The sequence below is a fragment of the Triticum dicoccoides genome, chromosome 2A, assembly GCF_002162155.2.
Source record: "Triticum dicoccoides isolate Atlit2015 ecotype Zavitan chromosome 2A, WEW_v2.0, whole genome shotgun sequence".
NCBI classification, from domain to species: Eukaryota; Viridiplantae; Streptophyta; class Magnoliopsida; order Poales; family Poaceae; genus Triticum; species Triticum dicoccoides.
In genome coordinates, this window is record NC_041382.1 from 104,795,498 (window position 1) to 104,813,827 (window position 18,330).

The following is an 18,330-nucleotide window of genomic DNA, read 5'->3' on the forward strand; positions in this document are numbered from 1 at the left end:
TGAAGGTGTGTGTTTCTTGCAGATCTCTTAGGATTCAATCGATGATTGTCTTTGGTGGTTCAGTTCAGTTCTGATCTCCGTTCGTCTACGTTCGCGTGTTTTTAGGTTGGATCATTTCAATCTACGTGTCTTTTTATCCATGACGATTATTGTTCTGGTGCGCTATTCATATGGGACCTTAACACGACAACTTCGCAAATTGTCTGCGACAAAAAGTTTTGTCCTCCTCCGACGAGTGACGTGCGATGACGGCGGCGCACTTTCGACTCGCTTCAGTGTTTGTAGTCGCCACTGGCTGGTCTAGAGATCTGAATGTAATAATCTTTTTGGTGCTTGTTGTACTGCCATGATGGAAGATGAATAGATTAATTGTTTTTCCCGCAAAAAAAGAATTTATGTGCATGGCATCTCAAAAAAGTTTTAAAACGAAAAAAGCTGCATATGTTTAATTTTTAGCTTAGATTGAAAAACTAAATGGAAACTCAAATATTCATTAGGGATAACTCGGTCAAATGATGAAGCCATTGTAACTTTTCCTTCAAACATCACATGTCTCTTTCAAAAGTATGATCCTTCATTGAAAATTGTTTGTTTTAAAGAATGCGCATCTTGTGAAAACTTTTCCAACTTTTATCACAGGCTATTGATGTCATATCAGTACACTATGTCAAGTTTCACATATTTTCTGACTTGGTATGCCTTCAAACCTGAGACATTCAATTTCAAAATTAGGATTCTTCCTTATAGATGGTTTGGTTTCTAAACAATGCATGTCAATTTTTTTGTAGTCAAGCCTAGAGGTGCACTTAATGGCTTCATTGTAGTAAACAAAGCCCGAAAACACCATATTTCGACATGGAACATGTGATGGAGCATTTTGAGTGTATGTTTTTTTTCAAGGTCAAACGATGAAGCAGCTGACACTTTCCTTCAAACCCAACTTGTTCCCTCTGAAAATAATGGTTCTTTGTCAAAGATGTTTCAATTTTCCAAGCAGTGTATGTCACAACTTTTGCGAAATCTTCTCAATTTTTTACCACATCATACAAAGACACAATGTCAAGTTTCATGTTTTTCTTTGTTCTTTTTTGTTACTTCTTCACATTTAATTTAATTTTAATTACAATTTTTTCTCACTTGAAAGAAAGTAAAATAATCAATGAGACGTAAAGAAAGTGTTTGTGCACTTGATTTGCTTCAATGTTTGTGGGAAATGATTCACGTGTATTTAAAACTTGTCAACATATTTTTGAAAATTGTTCGCTTGAATTTAAAAATTTGGCAACGTGTATTCCAAAAATGTTCAATGTATTTTTTTTATAAAATTTCAACATGTATTCCCGGATTTATTGTGTAGAACAATTTAAGAGATACGCATGCTTGTGGTCCATAATGAACATACTTAAAAATTTCTGACATATTGTTTTTTTAATCAACATAAATTTTGGAAAAAGTAAATGTTTACCTCTAAAATGTTCAAAATAATGAAAATAAAACAAAGATTTAAAATACACTATAAAACACCAACTCCGTAAAATAAAACAAAAAGGAAACCGCATAACACAAATTGCTTGAATAAAAAAAAGTATGCTACGCAACTAGGCTGGCCCGATTGCTACTGAAGGCGAGCGATACATCAATTTGATCAATATAGAGTGTTAAAAAGGGGAGCACCAGGGTTCGATCCCTGGTCGCCCCGATCATGGGTAGCGCGACTGGCCACAGGAAACGCGTGTCCAAATTGAAAGAATATGTACCAGTTTTCTACTTTTGTTTTTTTTTCATTTTTCTTCTCCTTATTTTTATTTTTTCGTCTTCTTTTCTTTCTTTTATTTTTATCTCTGGGATTTTCCATTTTTTTTCTTCAGGTTTATCATTTTCCGTTTTTGCCTTTTTCTTCTTTTTCGGTTTTTCCTTTTTTTGGTTTTTCTTTTGTTTCTTTTTGTTTTCATTCTACATTCTAATATCCATGGTCAACATTTTTCTAATAATTGTTCAAAAAATTTCAAATACATGATCAATATTTTTGAAAAATAGTTGTTCAACATTTTTTCAAATACTTTGTTCTACATATTTTCATATACATGTTCTACATTTATCAAATGCTTGTTCAACACTTTCCAAATGCTTGTTCAACATTTTTATCCACATGATCAATTTTTCGAATATTTTTTAACATCTTTTCAAATACTTGTTCAACATTTTTCAAATACTTGTTCAACATTTTTCTTCTTCATTTTTTGTTTTTATTTTCTTTTTTCTTATGTTTGTTTTGTTTTCACTCTATATTTTTGTATATGTCGAAAACTTTCTTTTAATAAGTGATCAATATTTTTTGTATATACGTTCAACATTGTGTGAGTACTCACTCAACAGTTTTTTAAATACTTGTTCAACATTATAATACTTATTCAACAGTTTTTTAAATACATGTTATATGTTGTTTAAATACTTGTTCAACATTTCTTCATTTTTATTCAACTACTTGTTAAACATTTTAATACTTATTTAACATTTTGATATACTTGTTCAACATTTTCAAATACTTTTTCAATTTGTTTAATACTTATTCAACATTTGTCAAATACTTGTTCAACATTTCTAATACTTATTCTACATTTTGAAAATACTTGTTCAACAATTTTGAATACTTATTCAACATTTTAAATATTTATTTAACATTTTCAAATATTTGCTCAATATTTTTAAATATTGGTTCATCATGTTTGAATACTTATTCAATATTCTTTCACCACTCGCTTAACGTTTTTAATACTTATTTCAACATTTTTCTGTGATTCTTAACCGATATAATTTTGTAAAAAGCATGGGAAAACCGAGTAAAAAGAAAAAACATAGAAACAACATCTAGCAGCACTGGGAAGCAACTAGTCAATCCTAGGATCGAACTCCCGCTGTTTTTTTCTTCGAAAAGTTCGCTATAGTGGGCTTGCCCGATTCGTAGCACTCGACACGAGAATCCCCCCTCGTCTCGCGTAATGCGAGGAATAGGGGCGCCCCTATTTTTCTCTTAATAAAGTTGGTACGATTATAGGTGGCTATTATCTTTTTAATTATATATATTTATGTATTTAGGGTTTCTTTATATAACACAGATTACATCGGACCCACATGTGGGCCTAACAAGGGCACACATGATACATCTGTGACTGTCTACATGTTTTGTTAGGGGGACTGTCTAGATGTTGTATAAGGAAAAAAACTAGGCCGATCTGATCGATCCATGACGGTTTCAATGACAATCCGTCTTCGTCCGTCATAATGGGGCTACCGATTTGGGGGCCGCCTTCATGTTGCTGATATGTGACGATTTCTGTGACGGTTCTTTGGAACGTCACCAGAAATCCGTCATGGATTAACAGGTTTTTTGTAGTGTATCCCTGTGTAAGGTGGTGTTTGGTTCTCTAGTCCCAACTAAAAAGTCCCTAGTCCCTAAAAAGTTCCTCTCTGTTTGTTTCAAGAGACTAAAAAGTCCCTAGTCCCTTCCTAGAGGTTATTAAATGACCATGTTGCCCCTAGTATATAGAAAAATAACAATTAAACAACATCATGGGGGTGGCGGGCCAATGGGTGCATGGAGGGACATTGTTGGAAAAGTCCCAAAAAGTCCCAAAAAGACTCTCCTTGAGAGTCTTCTTCATTTAGTCCCAAATGCCTAGTTTAGTCCCTAAAAAGTCTCTTCCGTTTGATAAAAAAGTCTCTAAGAGGGACTTTTTCTAGTCCCTACACAAAAAAGTCCCTGGAAACAAACACCCCCTAAGTCATCCAACTCGAGGTCGATCAAAAATACCAAATCAAATTCCTAGGACACACCCAATGAAGCATTGAACACGATGACTTCAATTAATGAGACTTGCTTGGTCGTTAGAGCTATCATTCCTGGTTTTTTAAGTCCATTTAAGGGATCCATTTTACTCCATCTAACTAGATATTTCCCCTAAAACCTAATTATTTGCTAGTTTTATACTTTTTATAAGAAAAAACAATGTTCTCACAAGGTGGACACCAAATACCAATGCATATGTGGCGTGGGAAGGATTGCAAAGAAGTGTTCACCGTGTATTGTATTTATAGATAGTCTTTTGGAGTGTGGGTGGGGGGACCATTGCCGCATACCATCGCAACGAGTTAATTGGTCGGTGCGCGTGGGCTCCTTTGGGTATGCATGGCCGAGGTGGCACGTAGACACCACCGACCATGGTAGTGGCATAGGCCCTCCTGATCGGTGGCAGCCACTGCGAGGTGCTGCTGAAGATGCTTGAGTGTAAGGGTGGGCCGGTGGGTTGACGTTGACTCGGCCCATGTCATCGATCACGAAGGTGAGGGAGACGAAGACTAGGCTCGTTCTCTGGGAGAGGTTGCGGGAGGATGAAACAAATCCGATTCGAGACTGGTCTCCAACGAGCGCCGCCCGTGCACCAATGGACGAAGCAAAATACCGTCAGATTCCTCGGCAAGGGTCCAAGCGCAGTTGGAACACTACAAGGGTCCGGGTCTATTGCAACAAAATTGTTTGTTGCAATACATGATGTTTCGTGGCAATAAGTATCTATTGCCACGAAACGACATTCGTTGGCAGCCGTTGCGACTGGACACATGGTAATAGGTTATTGCCACGAAAAAGCAATTGTGGCAATAAAGCATGCTATTGCAACATCCATGCGGGAAGTTGCCACATGTTTTCCCATGGCAACACTCACCTAATGCCACAATTTGGTTTTTGGAGATAGCTTTAATGCAACATGTAACGAATCGTGGCAACCGATATCTCATAGCGATAGACACTTGTGGCAACAACCTATGGCAACGACGGTCATTTCGTGGCACACTACTCTTCCGTGGCAATGGTCAATTGTGGCAATAAACTATGACCAGAATCCTTGTTTTTGTGGCATTTGGCATGTTGCCACGACCCACCACACTTGTGGCAATAAACTATGGCAAAAATCCTTGTTTTCCTGGCATTAGACATGTTGCCACGACCCACTGCACTTGTGGCATTAACTTATGGCAACAAATATTCTAGTCGTCATAACAGAAAACTGCAACATACTTGTTTTGGTGGTGATAAATAGGTATCACAACAGGTAAAATCTTTGTAGCAAGAAACTATTGCGACAATTTAAACTTTTCATGGCAATACTCTATTTCAACAAAACTTACTTTGGTGGCGCCAAACAGTTATTGCATCGTGCAAAAAATAGTGGTGCCAAACTATTGCGATAATATAAAGTGCTCTGTTGCAGCATCCTTGTGCAACAAAACAGGTAGGCATAGCGACTGAGATATGATGCAACCCTATATTTGTAGTGGTGCTAGCATGTGGCAACTGAAAGTGTGTTCTGGTAACAGCCTATTGCAACCGTAAAAAAATACAGCCTTTCAATTGCAATATTCAAAACCATACGTATAATATGTAAATTCATAATTCTCATAGCAAATATCAATCAAATGAAACTCAAATGTAATTTAGCCATCCTAATTAACTGCGAAGACTAAACTGTCCGTGATCTGGAGTCCAGTGCAGCTAGTTCTTTGGATCCTGCAATCAAGAAATAAAAAAAATTCTAGTTAATGAGTTGAACATAACATACAACATACAATTATTCCAGCCCCATTGTTAAAAACAACTATCACCAAACTAACTGGACTAATACCATGTCATCAAGCATGTAATTCAAGGATCATAATAATTATACAAGTGTAAATGTGTAAAGCATAAGCACAAGTACATCTACTAAAAGCTTCTCCTTTGAGAAAAAACATTGCTTTATAACTTAACGGTGCTGGGCTGAATCACCCAAAGCACAGGCAGCCACAAGGGCCGGTACATCGGCATCCCATTCCTCATAGTTGTTAGGTCCGTACATCCTGCCAAGACTAGTAAGCTCATGAGCACCAGAGTTTGCCAAGCGACGACATACATTTATTTCATAATAAGAAAACCATAATTTGAGTTGGTACTTGGTATCCTCAATAACAGCAGCATAGGCCGACGAGTCCACCTTATTGATATTCAGTGCTTCCACCAGGAGTTGCGAGTCCATTTAAAAAACGACCCTCATGACCCACATATCAGGGGCAAGAGATATTGCATGGGACATTGCAATGGAGTCAACAGCGAAGGCATTGTTGGGTAACGTAGTAATTTCAAAAAAGTTCCTACGCACACTCAAGATCATGGTGATGCATAGCAACGAGAGGGGAGAGTGTGATCTACGTACCCTTGTAGATCGACAACAGAAGCGTTTGGTTGATGTAGTCGTACGTCTCCACGGCCCGACCGATCAAGCACCGAAACTACGGCACCTCCGAGTTCTAGCACACGTTCAGCTCGATGACGATCCCCGGACTCCGATCCAGCAAAGTGTCGGGGAAGAGTTCCGTCAGCACGACGGCATGGTGACGATCTTGATGTACTACTGTCGCAGGGCTTCGCCTAAGCACCGCTACAATATTATCGAGGACTATGGTGGCAGGGGGCGCCGCACACGGCTAAGAATATGATCACGTAGATCAACTTGTGTTCCTCCGGGGTGCCCCTGCCTCTGTATATGAAGGCTCAAGGGGGGGGGGGTGCGACCGGCCTAGGAGAAGCGCGCCAGGAGGAGTCCTACTCCCTCCGGGAGTAGGATCCCCCCCTCCCAATCCTAGTTGGAATAGGATTCGCGGAGGGGGGAAAGGAGAAAGGGGGGCCGGCCCCCTCTCCTTGTCCTATTCGGACCATGGGAGGGGAGGGGCGCGCGGCCCATCTCACGCCACCTCTTCTCTTTTCCACTAAGGCCCACTAAGGCCCATATAGCTCCCGGGGGGTTCCGGTAACCTCCCGGTACTCCGGTAAAATCCCGATTTCACCCGGAACACTTCCGATATCCAAACATAGGCTTCCAATATATCAATCTTTATGTCTCGACCATTTCGAGACTCCTCGTCATGTCCGTGATCACATCCGGGACTCCGAACAACCTTCGGTACATCAAAACGTATAAACTCATAATATAACTGTCATCGAAACCTTAAGCGTGCGGACCCTACGGGTTCGAGAACAATGTAGACAAGACCGAGACATGTCCCCGGTCAATAACCAATAGCGGGACCTGGATGCCCATATTGGCTCCTACATATTCTACGAAGATCTTTATCGGTCAGACCGCATAACAACATACGTTGTTCCCTTTGTCATCGGTATGTTACTTGCCCGAGATTCGATCGTCGGTATCCAATACCTAGTTCAATCTCGTTACCGGCAAGTCTCTTTACTCGTTCTGTAATACATCATCCTGCAACTAACTCATTAGTTGCAATGCTTGCAAGGCTTAAGTGATGTGCATTACCGAGAGGGCCCAGAGATACCTCTCCGACGATCGGAATGACAAATCCTAATCTCGAAATACGTCAACCCAACATGTACCTTTGGAGACACCTGTAGAGCACCTTTATAATCACCCAGTTACGTTGTGACGTTTGGTAGCACACAAAGTGTTCCTCCGGCACACGCGAGTTACATAATCTCATAGTCATAGGAACATGTATAAGTCATGAAGAAAGCAATAGCAACATACTAAACAATCGGGTGCTAAGCTAATGGAATGGGTCATGTCAATCAGATCATTCAACTAATGATGTGATCCCGTTAATCAAATGACAACTCTTTGTCCATGGTTAGAAAACATAATCATCTTTGATTAACGAGCTAGTCAAGTAGAGGCATACTAGTGACACTCTGCTTGTCTATGTATTCACACATGTATTATGTTTCCAGTTAATACAATTCTAGCATGAATAATAAACCTTTATCATGATATAAGGAAATAAATAATACCTTTATTATTGCCTCTAGGGCATATTTCCTTCAGTCTCCCACTTGCACTAGAGTCAATAATCTAGATTACACAGTAATGATTCTAACACCCATGGAGCTTTGGTGTTGATCATGTTTTGCTCGTGGAAGAGGCTTAGTCAACGGGTCTGCTACATTCAGCTCCGTATGTATCTTGCAAATCTCTATGTCTCCCACCTGGACTAGATCCCGGATGGAATTGAAGCGTCTCTTGATGTGTTTGGTTCTCTTGTGAAATCTGGATTCCTTTGCCAAGGCAATTGCACCAGTATTGTCACAAAAGATTTTTATTGGACCCGATGCACTAGGTATGACACCTAGATCGGATATAAACTCCTTCATCTAGACTCCTTCGTTTGCTGCTTCCGAAGCAGCTATGTACTCCGCTTCACATGTAGATCCCGCCACGACGCTTTGTTTAGAACTGCACCAACTGACAGCTCCACCGTTTAATGTAAACACGTATCCGGTTTGCGATTTAGAATCGTCCGGATCAGTGTCAAAGCTTGCATCAACGTAACCGTTTACAATGAGCTCTTTGTCACCTCCATATACGAGAAACATATCCTTAGTCCTTTTCAGGTATTTCAGGATGTTCTTGACCGCTGTCCAGTGATCCACTCCTGGATTACTTTGGTACCTCCCTGCTAGACTTATAGCAAGGCACACATCAGGTCTAGTACACAGCATTGCATACATGATAGAGCCTATGGCTGAAGCATCGGGAACATCTTTCATTTTCTCTCTATCTTCTGCAGTGGTCGGGCATTGAGTCTGACTCAACTTCACACCTTGTAACACAGGCAAGAACCCTTTCTTTGCTTGATCCATTTTGAACTTCTTCAAAATCTTGTCAAGGTATGTGCTTTGTGAAAGTCCAATTAAGCGTCTTGATCTATCTCTATAGATCTTTATGCCTAATATGTAAGCAGCTTCACCGAGGTCTTTCATTGAAAAACTCTTATTCAAGTATCCCTTTATGCTATTCAGAAATTCTATATCATTTCCAATCAGTAATATGTCATCCACATATAATATCAGAAATGCTACAGAGCTCCCACTCACTTTCTTGTAAATACAGGCTTCTCCGAAAGTCTGTATAAAATCAAATGCTTTGATCACACTATCAAAGCGTTTATTCCAACTCCGAGAGGCTTGCACCAGTCCATAAATGGATCGCTGGAGCTTGCACACTTTGTTAGCTCCCTTTGGATCGACAAAACCTTCTGGTTGCATCATATACAACTCTTCTTCCAGAAATCCATTCAGGAATGCAGTTTTGACATCCATCTACCAAATTTCATAATCATAAAATGCGGCAGTTGCTAACATGATTCGGACAGACTTAAGCATCGCTACGGGTGAGAAGGTCTCATCGTAGTCAACCCCTTGAACTTGTTGAAAACCTTTTGCGACAAGTCGAGCTTTGTAGACAGTAATATTATCGTCAGCATCAGTCTTCTTCTTGAAGATCCATTTATTCTCAATTGCTTGCCGATCATCGGTCAAGTCAATCAAAGTCCATACTTTGTTCTCATACATGGATCCCATCTCAGATTTCATGGCTTCAAGCCATTTTGCGGAATCTGGGCTCACCATCGCTTCTTCATAGTTTGTAGGTTCATCATGATCTAGCAGCATGATTTCCAGAACAGGATTACCATACCACTCTGGCGCGGATCTCACTCTGGTTGATCTACGAGGTTCGGTAGTATCTTGTCCTGAAGTTTCATGATCATTATCATTAGCTTCCTCACTAATTGGTGTAGGTGTCGCAGAAAGAGTTTTCTGTGATGTACTACTTTCCAATAAGGGAGCAGGTACAGTTACCTCATCAAGTTCTACTTTCCTTCCACTCACATCTTTCGAGAGAAACTCCTTCTCCAGAAAGTTTCCGAATTTAGCAACAAAAGTCTTGCCTTCGGATCTGTGATAGAAGGTGTATCCAATAGTTTCCTTTGGATATCCTATGAAGACACATTTCTCCGATTTGGGTTCGAGCTTATCAGGTTGAAGCTTTTTCACATAAGCATCGCAGCCCCAAACTTTCAGAAACGACAACTTTGGTTTCTTGCCAAACCATAGTTCATAAGGCGTCGTCTCAACGGATTTCGATGGTGCCCTATTTAACGTGAATGCGGCCGTCTCTAAAGCATAACCCCAAAACGATAGCAGTAAATCAGTAAGAGACATCATAGATCGCACCATATCTATTAAAGTACGATTACGACGTTCGGACACACCATTACGCTGTGGTGTTCCGGGTGGCGTGAGTTGCGAAACTATTCTGCATTGCTTCAAATGTACACCAAACTCGTAACTCAAATATTCTCCTCCATGATCAGATCGTAGAAACTTTATTTTCTTGTTACGATGATTTTCAACTTCACTTTAAAATTCTTTGAACTTTTCAAATGTTTCAGACTTATGTTTCATTAAGTAGATATACCCATATTTGCTTAAGTCATCTGTGAAGGTGAGAAAATAACGATATCCGCCACGAGCCTCAATATTCATCGGACCACATACATCTGTATGTATGATTTCCAACAAATCTGTTGCTCTCTCCATAGTACCGGAAAACGGTGTTTTAGTCATCTTGCCCATGAGGCACGGTTTGCAAGTACCAAGTGATTCATAATCAAGTGGCTCCAAAAGTCCATCAGTATGGAGTTTCTTCATGCGCTTTACGCCGATATGACCTAAACGGCAGTGCCACAAATAAGTTGCACCATCATTATCAACTCTGCATCTTTTGGCTTCAACATTATGAATATGTGTATCACTACTATCGAGATTCAATAAGAATAGACCACTCTTCAAGGGTGCATGACCATAAAAGATATTACTCATATAAATAGAACAACCATTATTATCTGATTTAAATGAATAACCGTCTCGCATTAAACAAGATCCAGATATAATGTTCATGCTCAACGCTGGCACCAAATAACAATTATTTAGGTCTAATACTAATCCCGAAGGTAGATGTAAAGGTAGCGTGCCGACCGCGATCACATCGACTTTGGAACCATTTCCCACGCGCATCGTCACCTCGTCCTTAGCCAATCTTCGCTTAATCCGTAGTCCCTGTTTCGAGTTGCAAATATTAGCAACAGAACCAGTATCAAATACACAGGTGCTACTGCGAGCATTAGTAAGGTACACATCAATAACATGTATATCACATATCCTTTGTTCACCTTGCCATCCTTCTTATCCGCCAAATACTTGGGGCAGTTCCGCTTCCAGTGACCAGTCTGCTTGCAGTAGAAGCACTCAGTTTCAGGCTTAGGTCCAGACTTGGGTTTCTTCTCTTGAGCAGCAACTTGCTTGTTGTTCTTCTTGAAGTTCCCTTCTTCTTCCCTTTGCCCTTTTTCTTGAAACTAGTGATCTTGTTGACCATCAACACTTGATGCTCCTTTTTGATTTCTACCTCCGCAGCTTTCAGCATTGCGAAGAGCTCGGGAATAGTCTTATTCATCCCTTGCATATTATAGTTCATCACGAAGCTCTTGTAGCTTGGTGGCAGTGATTGGAGAATTCTGTCAATGACGCAATCATCTGGAAGATTAACTCCCATTTGAATCAAGTGATTATTATACCCAGACATTTTGAGTATATACTCACTGACAGAACTGTTCTCCTCCATCTTGCAGCTATAGAATTTATTGGAGACTTCATATCTCTCAATCTGGGCATTTGCTTGAAATATTAACTTCAACTCCTGGAACATCTCATATGCTCCATGACGTTCAAAACGTCGTTGAAGTCCCGATTCTAAGCCGTAAAGCATGGCACACTAAACTATCGAGTAGTCATCAGCTTTGCTCTGCCAGACGTTCATAACATCTGGTGTTGCTCCAGCAGCAGGCCTGGCACCCAGCGGTGCTTTCAGGACGTAATTCTTCTGTGCAGCAATGAGGATAATCTTCAAGTTACGGACCCAGTCCGTGTAATTGCTACCATCATCTTTCAACTTTGCTTTCTCAAGGAACGCATTAAAATTCAACGGAACAACAGCACGGGCCATCTATCTACAATCAAACATACATAAGCAAGATACTATCAGGTACTAAGTTCATGATAAATTTAAGTTCAATTAATCAAATTACTTAAAGAACTCCCACTTAGATAGACATCCCTCTAATCCTCTAAGTGATCACATGATCCAAATCAACTAAACCATAACCGATCATCACGTGAAATGGAGTAGTTTTCAATGGTGAACATCACTATGTTGATCATATCTACTATATGATTCACGCTCGATCTTTCGATCTCAGTGTTCCGAGGCCATATCTGCATATGCTAGGCTCGTCAAGTTTAACCTGAGTATTCTGCGTGTGCAAAACTGGCTTGCACCCGTTGTAGATGGACGTAGAGCTTATAACACCCGATCATCACGTGGTGTCTGGGCACGACGAACTTTGGCAACGGTGCATACTCAGGGAGAACACTTTTATCTTGATAATTTAGTGAGAGATCATCTTATAATGCTACCGTCAATCAAAGCAAGATAAGATGCATAAAAGATAAACATCACATGCAATCAATATAAGTGATATGATATGGCCATCATCATCTTGTGCCTGTGATCTCCATCTCTGAAGCACTGTCATGATCACCATCGTCACCGGCGCGACACCTTGATCTCCATCGTAGCATCGTTGTCGTCTCGCCAATCTTATGCTTCCACGACTATCGCTACCGCTTAGTGATAAAGTAAAGCATTACAGCGCGATTGCATTGCATACAATAAAGCGACAACCATATGGCTCCTGCCAGTTGCCGATAACTCGGTTACAAAACATGATCATCTCATACAATAAAATTTAGCATCATGTCTTAACCATATCACATCACAACATGCCCTGCAAAAACAAGTTAGACGTCCTCTACTTTGTTGTTGCAAGTTTTACGTGGCTGCTACGGGCTTAAGCAAGAACCAATCTTACCTACGCATCAAAACCACAACGATAGTTTGTCAAGTTGGTGTTGTTTTAACCTTCGCAAGAACCGGGCGTAGCCACACTTGGTTCAACTAAAGTTGGAGAAACTGTCACCCGCAAACCACCTATATGCAAAGCACGTCGGGAGAACCGGTCTCGCGTAAGCGTACGCGTAATGTCGGTCCGGGCCGCTTCGTCCAACAATACCGCCGAACCAAAGTATAACATGCTGGTAAGTAGTATGACTTATATCGCCCACAACTCACTTGTGTTCTACTCGTGCATATAATATCAACACATAAAACCTAGGCTCGGATGCCACTGTTGGGTAACATAGTAATTTCAAAAAATTTCCTACGCACACGCAAGATCATGGTGATGCATAGCAACGAGAGGGGAGAGTGTGATCTACGTACCCTTGTAGATCGACAACGAAAGCGTTTGGTTGATGTAGTCGTACGTCTCCACGGCCCGATCGATCAAGCACCGAAACTACGGCACCTCCGAGTTCTAGCACACGTTCAGCTCGATGACGATCCCCGGACTTCGATCCAGCAAAGTGTCGGGGAAGAGTTCCGTCAGCACGACGGCGTGGTAACGATCTTGATATACTACTGTCGCAGGGCTTCGCCTAAGCACCGCTACAATATTATCGAGGACTATGGTGGCAGGGGGCGCCGCACACGACTAAGAATATGATCACGTGGATCAACTTGTGTTCCTCTGGGATGCCCCTGCCTCTGTATATAAAGGCTCAAGGGGGGGGTGCAGCCGGCCTAGGAGAGGCGCGCCAGGAGGAGTCCTACTCCTTCCAGGAGTAGGATTCCCCCCATCCTAGTTGGAATAGGATTCGTGGAGGGGGGAAAGGAGAAAGGGGGGCCGGCCCCCTCTCCTTGTCCTATTCGGACCAAGGGAGGGGAGGGGCGCGCGGCCCATCTCAGGCCACCTCTTCTCTTTTCCACTAAGGCCCACTAAGGCCCATATAGCTCCCGGGGGGTTCCGGTAACCTCCCGATACTCCGGTAAAATCCCGATTTCACCCGGAACACTTCCGATATCCAAACATAGGCTTCCAATATATCAATTTTTATGTCTCGACCATTTCGAGACTCCTCGTCATGTCCGTGATCATATCCGGGACTCCGAATAACCTTCGGTACATCAAAACATACAAACTCATAATATAACTATCATCGAAACCTTAAGCGTGCGGACCCTACGGGTTCGAGAACAATGTAGACATGACCGAGACATATCCCCGGTCAATAACCAATAGCGGGACCTGGATGCCCATATTGGCTCCTACATATTGTACGAAGATCTTTATCGGTCAGACCGCATAACAACATACGTTGTTCCCTTTGTCATCGGTATGTTACTTGCCCGAGATTCGATCGTCGGTATCCAATACCTAGTTCAATCTCGTTACCGGCAAGTCTCTTTACTCGTTCCGTAATACATCATCCCGCAACTAACTCATTAGTTGCAATGCTTGCAAGGCTTAAGTGATGTGAATTACCGAAAGGGCCCGGAGATACCTCTCCGACGATCGGAGTGACAAATCCTAATCTCAAAATACGTCAATCCAACATGTACCTTTGGAGACACCTGTAGAGCACCTTTATAATCACCCAGTTACGTTGTGACGTTTGGTAGCACACAAAGTGTTCCTCCGGCACACGGGAGTTACATAATCTCATAGTCATAGGAACATGTATAAGTCATGAAGAAAGAAATAGCAACATACTAAACAATCGGGTGCTAAGCTAATGGAATGGGTCATGTCAATCAGATCATTCAACTAATGATGTGATCCCGTTAATCAAATGACAACTCTTTGTCCATGGTTAGAAAACATAATCATCTTTGATTAACGAGCTAGTCAAGTAAAGGCATACTAGTGACACTCTGTTTGTCTATGTATTCACACATGTATCATGTTTCCGGTTAATACAATTCTAGCATAAATAATAAACCTTTATCATGATATAAAGAAATAAATAATAACTTTATTATTACCTCTAGAGCATATTTCCTTCAGGCATCACGCCCATGCTCATGACATCCTGCTCGTGCATACAGAACAATTATACAAGTGTAAATGTGTAAAGCAATTGAACCCACACCAAAATTCTATTCATTATAGCAAATGCTAAACAATTTACCAGATGTGGGTTGTCCACGTTGGTTTTTGTATGCTGTTATACTTCATCCTTGTTAAGAGAACAGAGTCTTTATTTTCTGCACACAAAAACAATCATGAGACTTAGCATTAACAAAGCATTGATGTTGTGCACCATTTAGATAGGTGATTATGAAGTAAGGATGTTGTGTACCAGGAGCATCGTCCTTAAAATTCATCATTGTGCCCTTGTGTAAGTAAAGCAGACATAAAATTTTAAGTCAATTTAAGAAGAAACGCAATATGTAAAGCAGGCATAAAATCAAATCAGTTTAACAAAAAAATTTAAGAGTATGAACTATTTATCTGTCTGTTTGAAAACTGCCAGGCTCCTATGCTTACAGACCATGGTAAAGTAAAATCTGAAGTAGAGCTAATTAGAAATGATCATACATATCCCTCTTAAACTTTCTTGGTACAACCAGTTATGTTCCAAGGTCACTATTCTCTTAATGGTAGAGATTTATCCAAGCATTCTTTTGTTAAAATTCTACAAAATTGAGAAGCTGAAGATATTGGAGAAAGATTAATTCCTGAACATATTGAAGAAGCTAAAGATATTGTACTGAGTGTGCACCCAAATAGTGCAGTACAGCAAAAGATGATCTTTTTCTTCCATGCATCCATGCATAAGGAAAAAGGATGGTTCCTTGACTACTAAATTGTTGGTTTATGTTCAGCAAAAGTTGCCGCCATGACACTTTCTAAGCTAGACGCCGCAATGCCCACAATGCATTTTCTTGTGTATATTTAAAAAGTCTCAACATGCTTGGTTTTAGAAGTATGTATATATGTATATAATGCATCAAATAAAGTCAGTCTTGTTCAGTTGTTTTGTTTAAGCAATTGCTAAGGGGAAAGGAAACCAGCCATGATGATTGAATACATTGTCCTAAAATCAGCTGGTACGAATGATATTCAGGTGAATAACAGGATCATATTCTCTCCATGAGTCAAATAAATTGTCTTAATGTAATATGCTATCAAACTCCAACAAAGGGCCAACTTCAAAAATAACTATTTCTAGTCAGGTTCAGATGGTACAAAGCAACAATCTCTTAGGCAGTAACTAATGGAACAGTGGGGTGATTTCATTAAATTACTAACTTGTAGCAACATGGCAACGTATATAAAAACATACAGATGGATGATGGAGTAACTCTGCGAAAGGGTCTAGAAACCTTAATTTGATTCAGAGGTCAATCTACCATATTCAAATGTTAGAAACAGGACAGAACTATCCAGGAGAATATACTGTGAAAGGCACTATTTATCCCTTTGAAGGAAGAGTATGATGAGATAGTACATGGTTATCAAGATTAGCTTTTCAAATGACTGCAGACGTTCCTAGTTGACATAAAAAAGCTGGAGACTGAATCATACTAACAGCATCTATGCAATCTAGGGTATGAATCAGAGATCCCTCGTACGTATGTAAATAACTAACACATAGGGCATAAGGCAGAGGATATTTTTTTCACTCTACCGGGACACACCTCCGTGGTCCTACTGGACTATATTTCTTGAAGTAGTGCCCATGGTTTGGGGTTCAGTTTGATCTGAATATGTATCTACACATATGCAAATAGAATGGGGTGTGGGATGGATGGATCGGAAGAGAAGAGACGAGACCTTGGAAGAGCAGCCGTCCCCGTCCAGTCCAAGACCTTGGATTGGGAGGAAGCTCCATGGCCATGGCGGAGCAGAAGCATCTCCGACCAGGCCCTTGACACACGGGCACGGCCGCGTCGTCGGAGGCGCGCGAGCCCTGGGCGACCGTGGCAGATGGATCTGGCCGCCACTAGATCTGCTGGTTCGATCTCCCTGCGTCTCTTCTCTTCTCTTTTCTTCGGGGGAGGCCATGGGCGGCGGCGAGGTCTGAGCGTGGGTGGCGGCGCGTCGAGGGGGGAGCTCGTGGGGGAGGGGGATTTGAGCCCGAGCGGGCATTAGCATTATCACGGCGTTCAACACCGAGGTGGTGTCGTGCTTGGTCCAGACACAAGATTGATGGGCAAGGAGAACTCCGTCGGCTCCGTCGGCGCCGACGCCAGACCGCATCGCTGCCGCCGCCGGCATGGCCAAGGATACGGAGACGCGGCCCACGTCGGCGGGCGCAGAGGATAGCGAGGAGGTCGAGATCGAGGAGGACTGGAGGTTATAGGAAGGGAGGAGATCGGGAGGAATAACCTGACTCAACTGTGGTGCGATGTGTTGACGCCGGCAGCACAGAGGAACCGGGGACGAGAGGTCAGATCCAATCGCCCGTGAAGACGCCGTGGAAGGTAACTAGCGGGAAGGTTAAATATAGGCTATTTTTTTTGTGGGAACAAAGACCCTAATTTGGGACCTTTTAGCGGGAGGTTAAAAATATTGGCGATAACAACACATCACACCTAAATTAGGTGGTGGGAAAGTAATTTTTTTAAAAAAGTAATTATTTTTGGAGGGAATTTTCTAGATTGTAAATATATTTCGAGATGATGGGAATACTAAAATTTGTTTGTAAAAAGTTATATCGTGGTGAAAAAACACCAAATCGAATAATTATGAAGGGGCGATCCGGCGCCCTCCCCTGTAACGTTCTTATCGTTGATATTTGTATAGTCGTCGCTATTTGAGGAAGCCAATTAATAAACGAAAAAGAGTTTTCCTGTTTATAGTGTAAAACAATCATCACATGCATTGAAGCAACCGATACAAACGGACGCCACACACACCCCAAGACAAGATACACGAATGCAAGGCATCGTCACACAACCTCAACGACTACCAAACACCTATAAGATGTGCAAAAAAGGGACCTGTTTAGAGCCGACGGAGACCACTAGCACGAGGAGCGATCATTTTGGAAGATGTGTGACGGATATGCCAGACCAAGGACTCCAAGATAATGCTTCCAGGAAGGGCACGACCACGAACATCGCCACTGTTCAATCCGAAGATCAAGTTTTCACCCGGAGTAAGACAGAAGGCGTTGGAGGAACACGACGTCCGCGGACGCCTTCACCGTCAACCAGTGTGCACAGACTGGGTACCAAGGTGCTTCAACCCCTCCTCCGCAAACCCCGGTCCGCCAACCACCCGTAGCCAATTAGGAAGGTGTTGTTTCATCATAGATCTACACTTATGTTGGGATATGTCAAAAATTTGTGCCTTGGTCAACTGCTAGTCAAAGCAGCAAACATTTGTCCAGTTCTGAACTACATGTCACAGGAACCTCATGAGACCCTCACTTTAAAACTATTAGGTTATACTCTTGTCTCAAAACATAAATACTGTTGGGATGGGTTGATGAGACGGTCGATCTATGCCAGTCTCGATCTCACATCTCGATCT

General features: G+C 41.5%; 1 protein-coding gene across 2 annotated transcripts; it reads right to left on the bottom strand.

The window, feature by feature from the left end:
* Window positions 1–5,406: 5,406 nt before the first annotated feature.
* Window positions 5,407–17,252, bottom strand: LOC119353635. Of its 2 annotated transcripts, XM_037620274.1 has the most exons (5): window positions 16,627–17,252; window positions 15,149–15,182; window positions 14,978–15,053; window positions 14,832–14,878; window positions 5,407–5,563 (listed from the first exon to the last, which is right to left on the bottom strand). In XM_037620274.1, exons 1-4 carry the CDS (start codon window positions 17,068–17,070, stop codon window positions 14,869–14,871), a joined length of 564 nt encoding a protein of 187 aa, XP_037476171.1. In that variant the 5' UTR covers window positions 17,071–17,252; the 3' UTR covers window positions 5,407–5,563; window positions 14,832–14,868. The 2 variants fall into 2 exon arrangements, with proteins under 2 accessions (XP_037476171.1, XP_037476170.1); XM_037620273.1 differs by lacking the exon at window positions 5,407–5,563 and having other exon boundaries at window positions 14,738–14,878.
* Window positions 17,253–18,330: the final 1,078 nt, after the last annotated feature.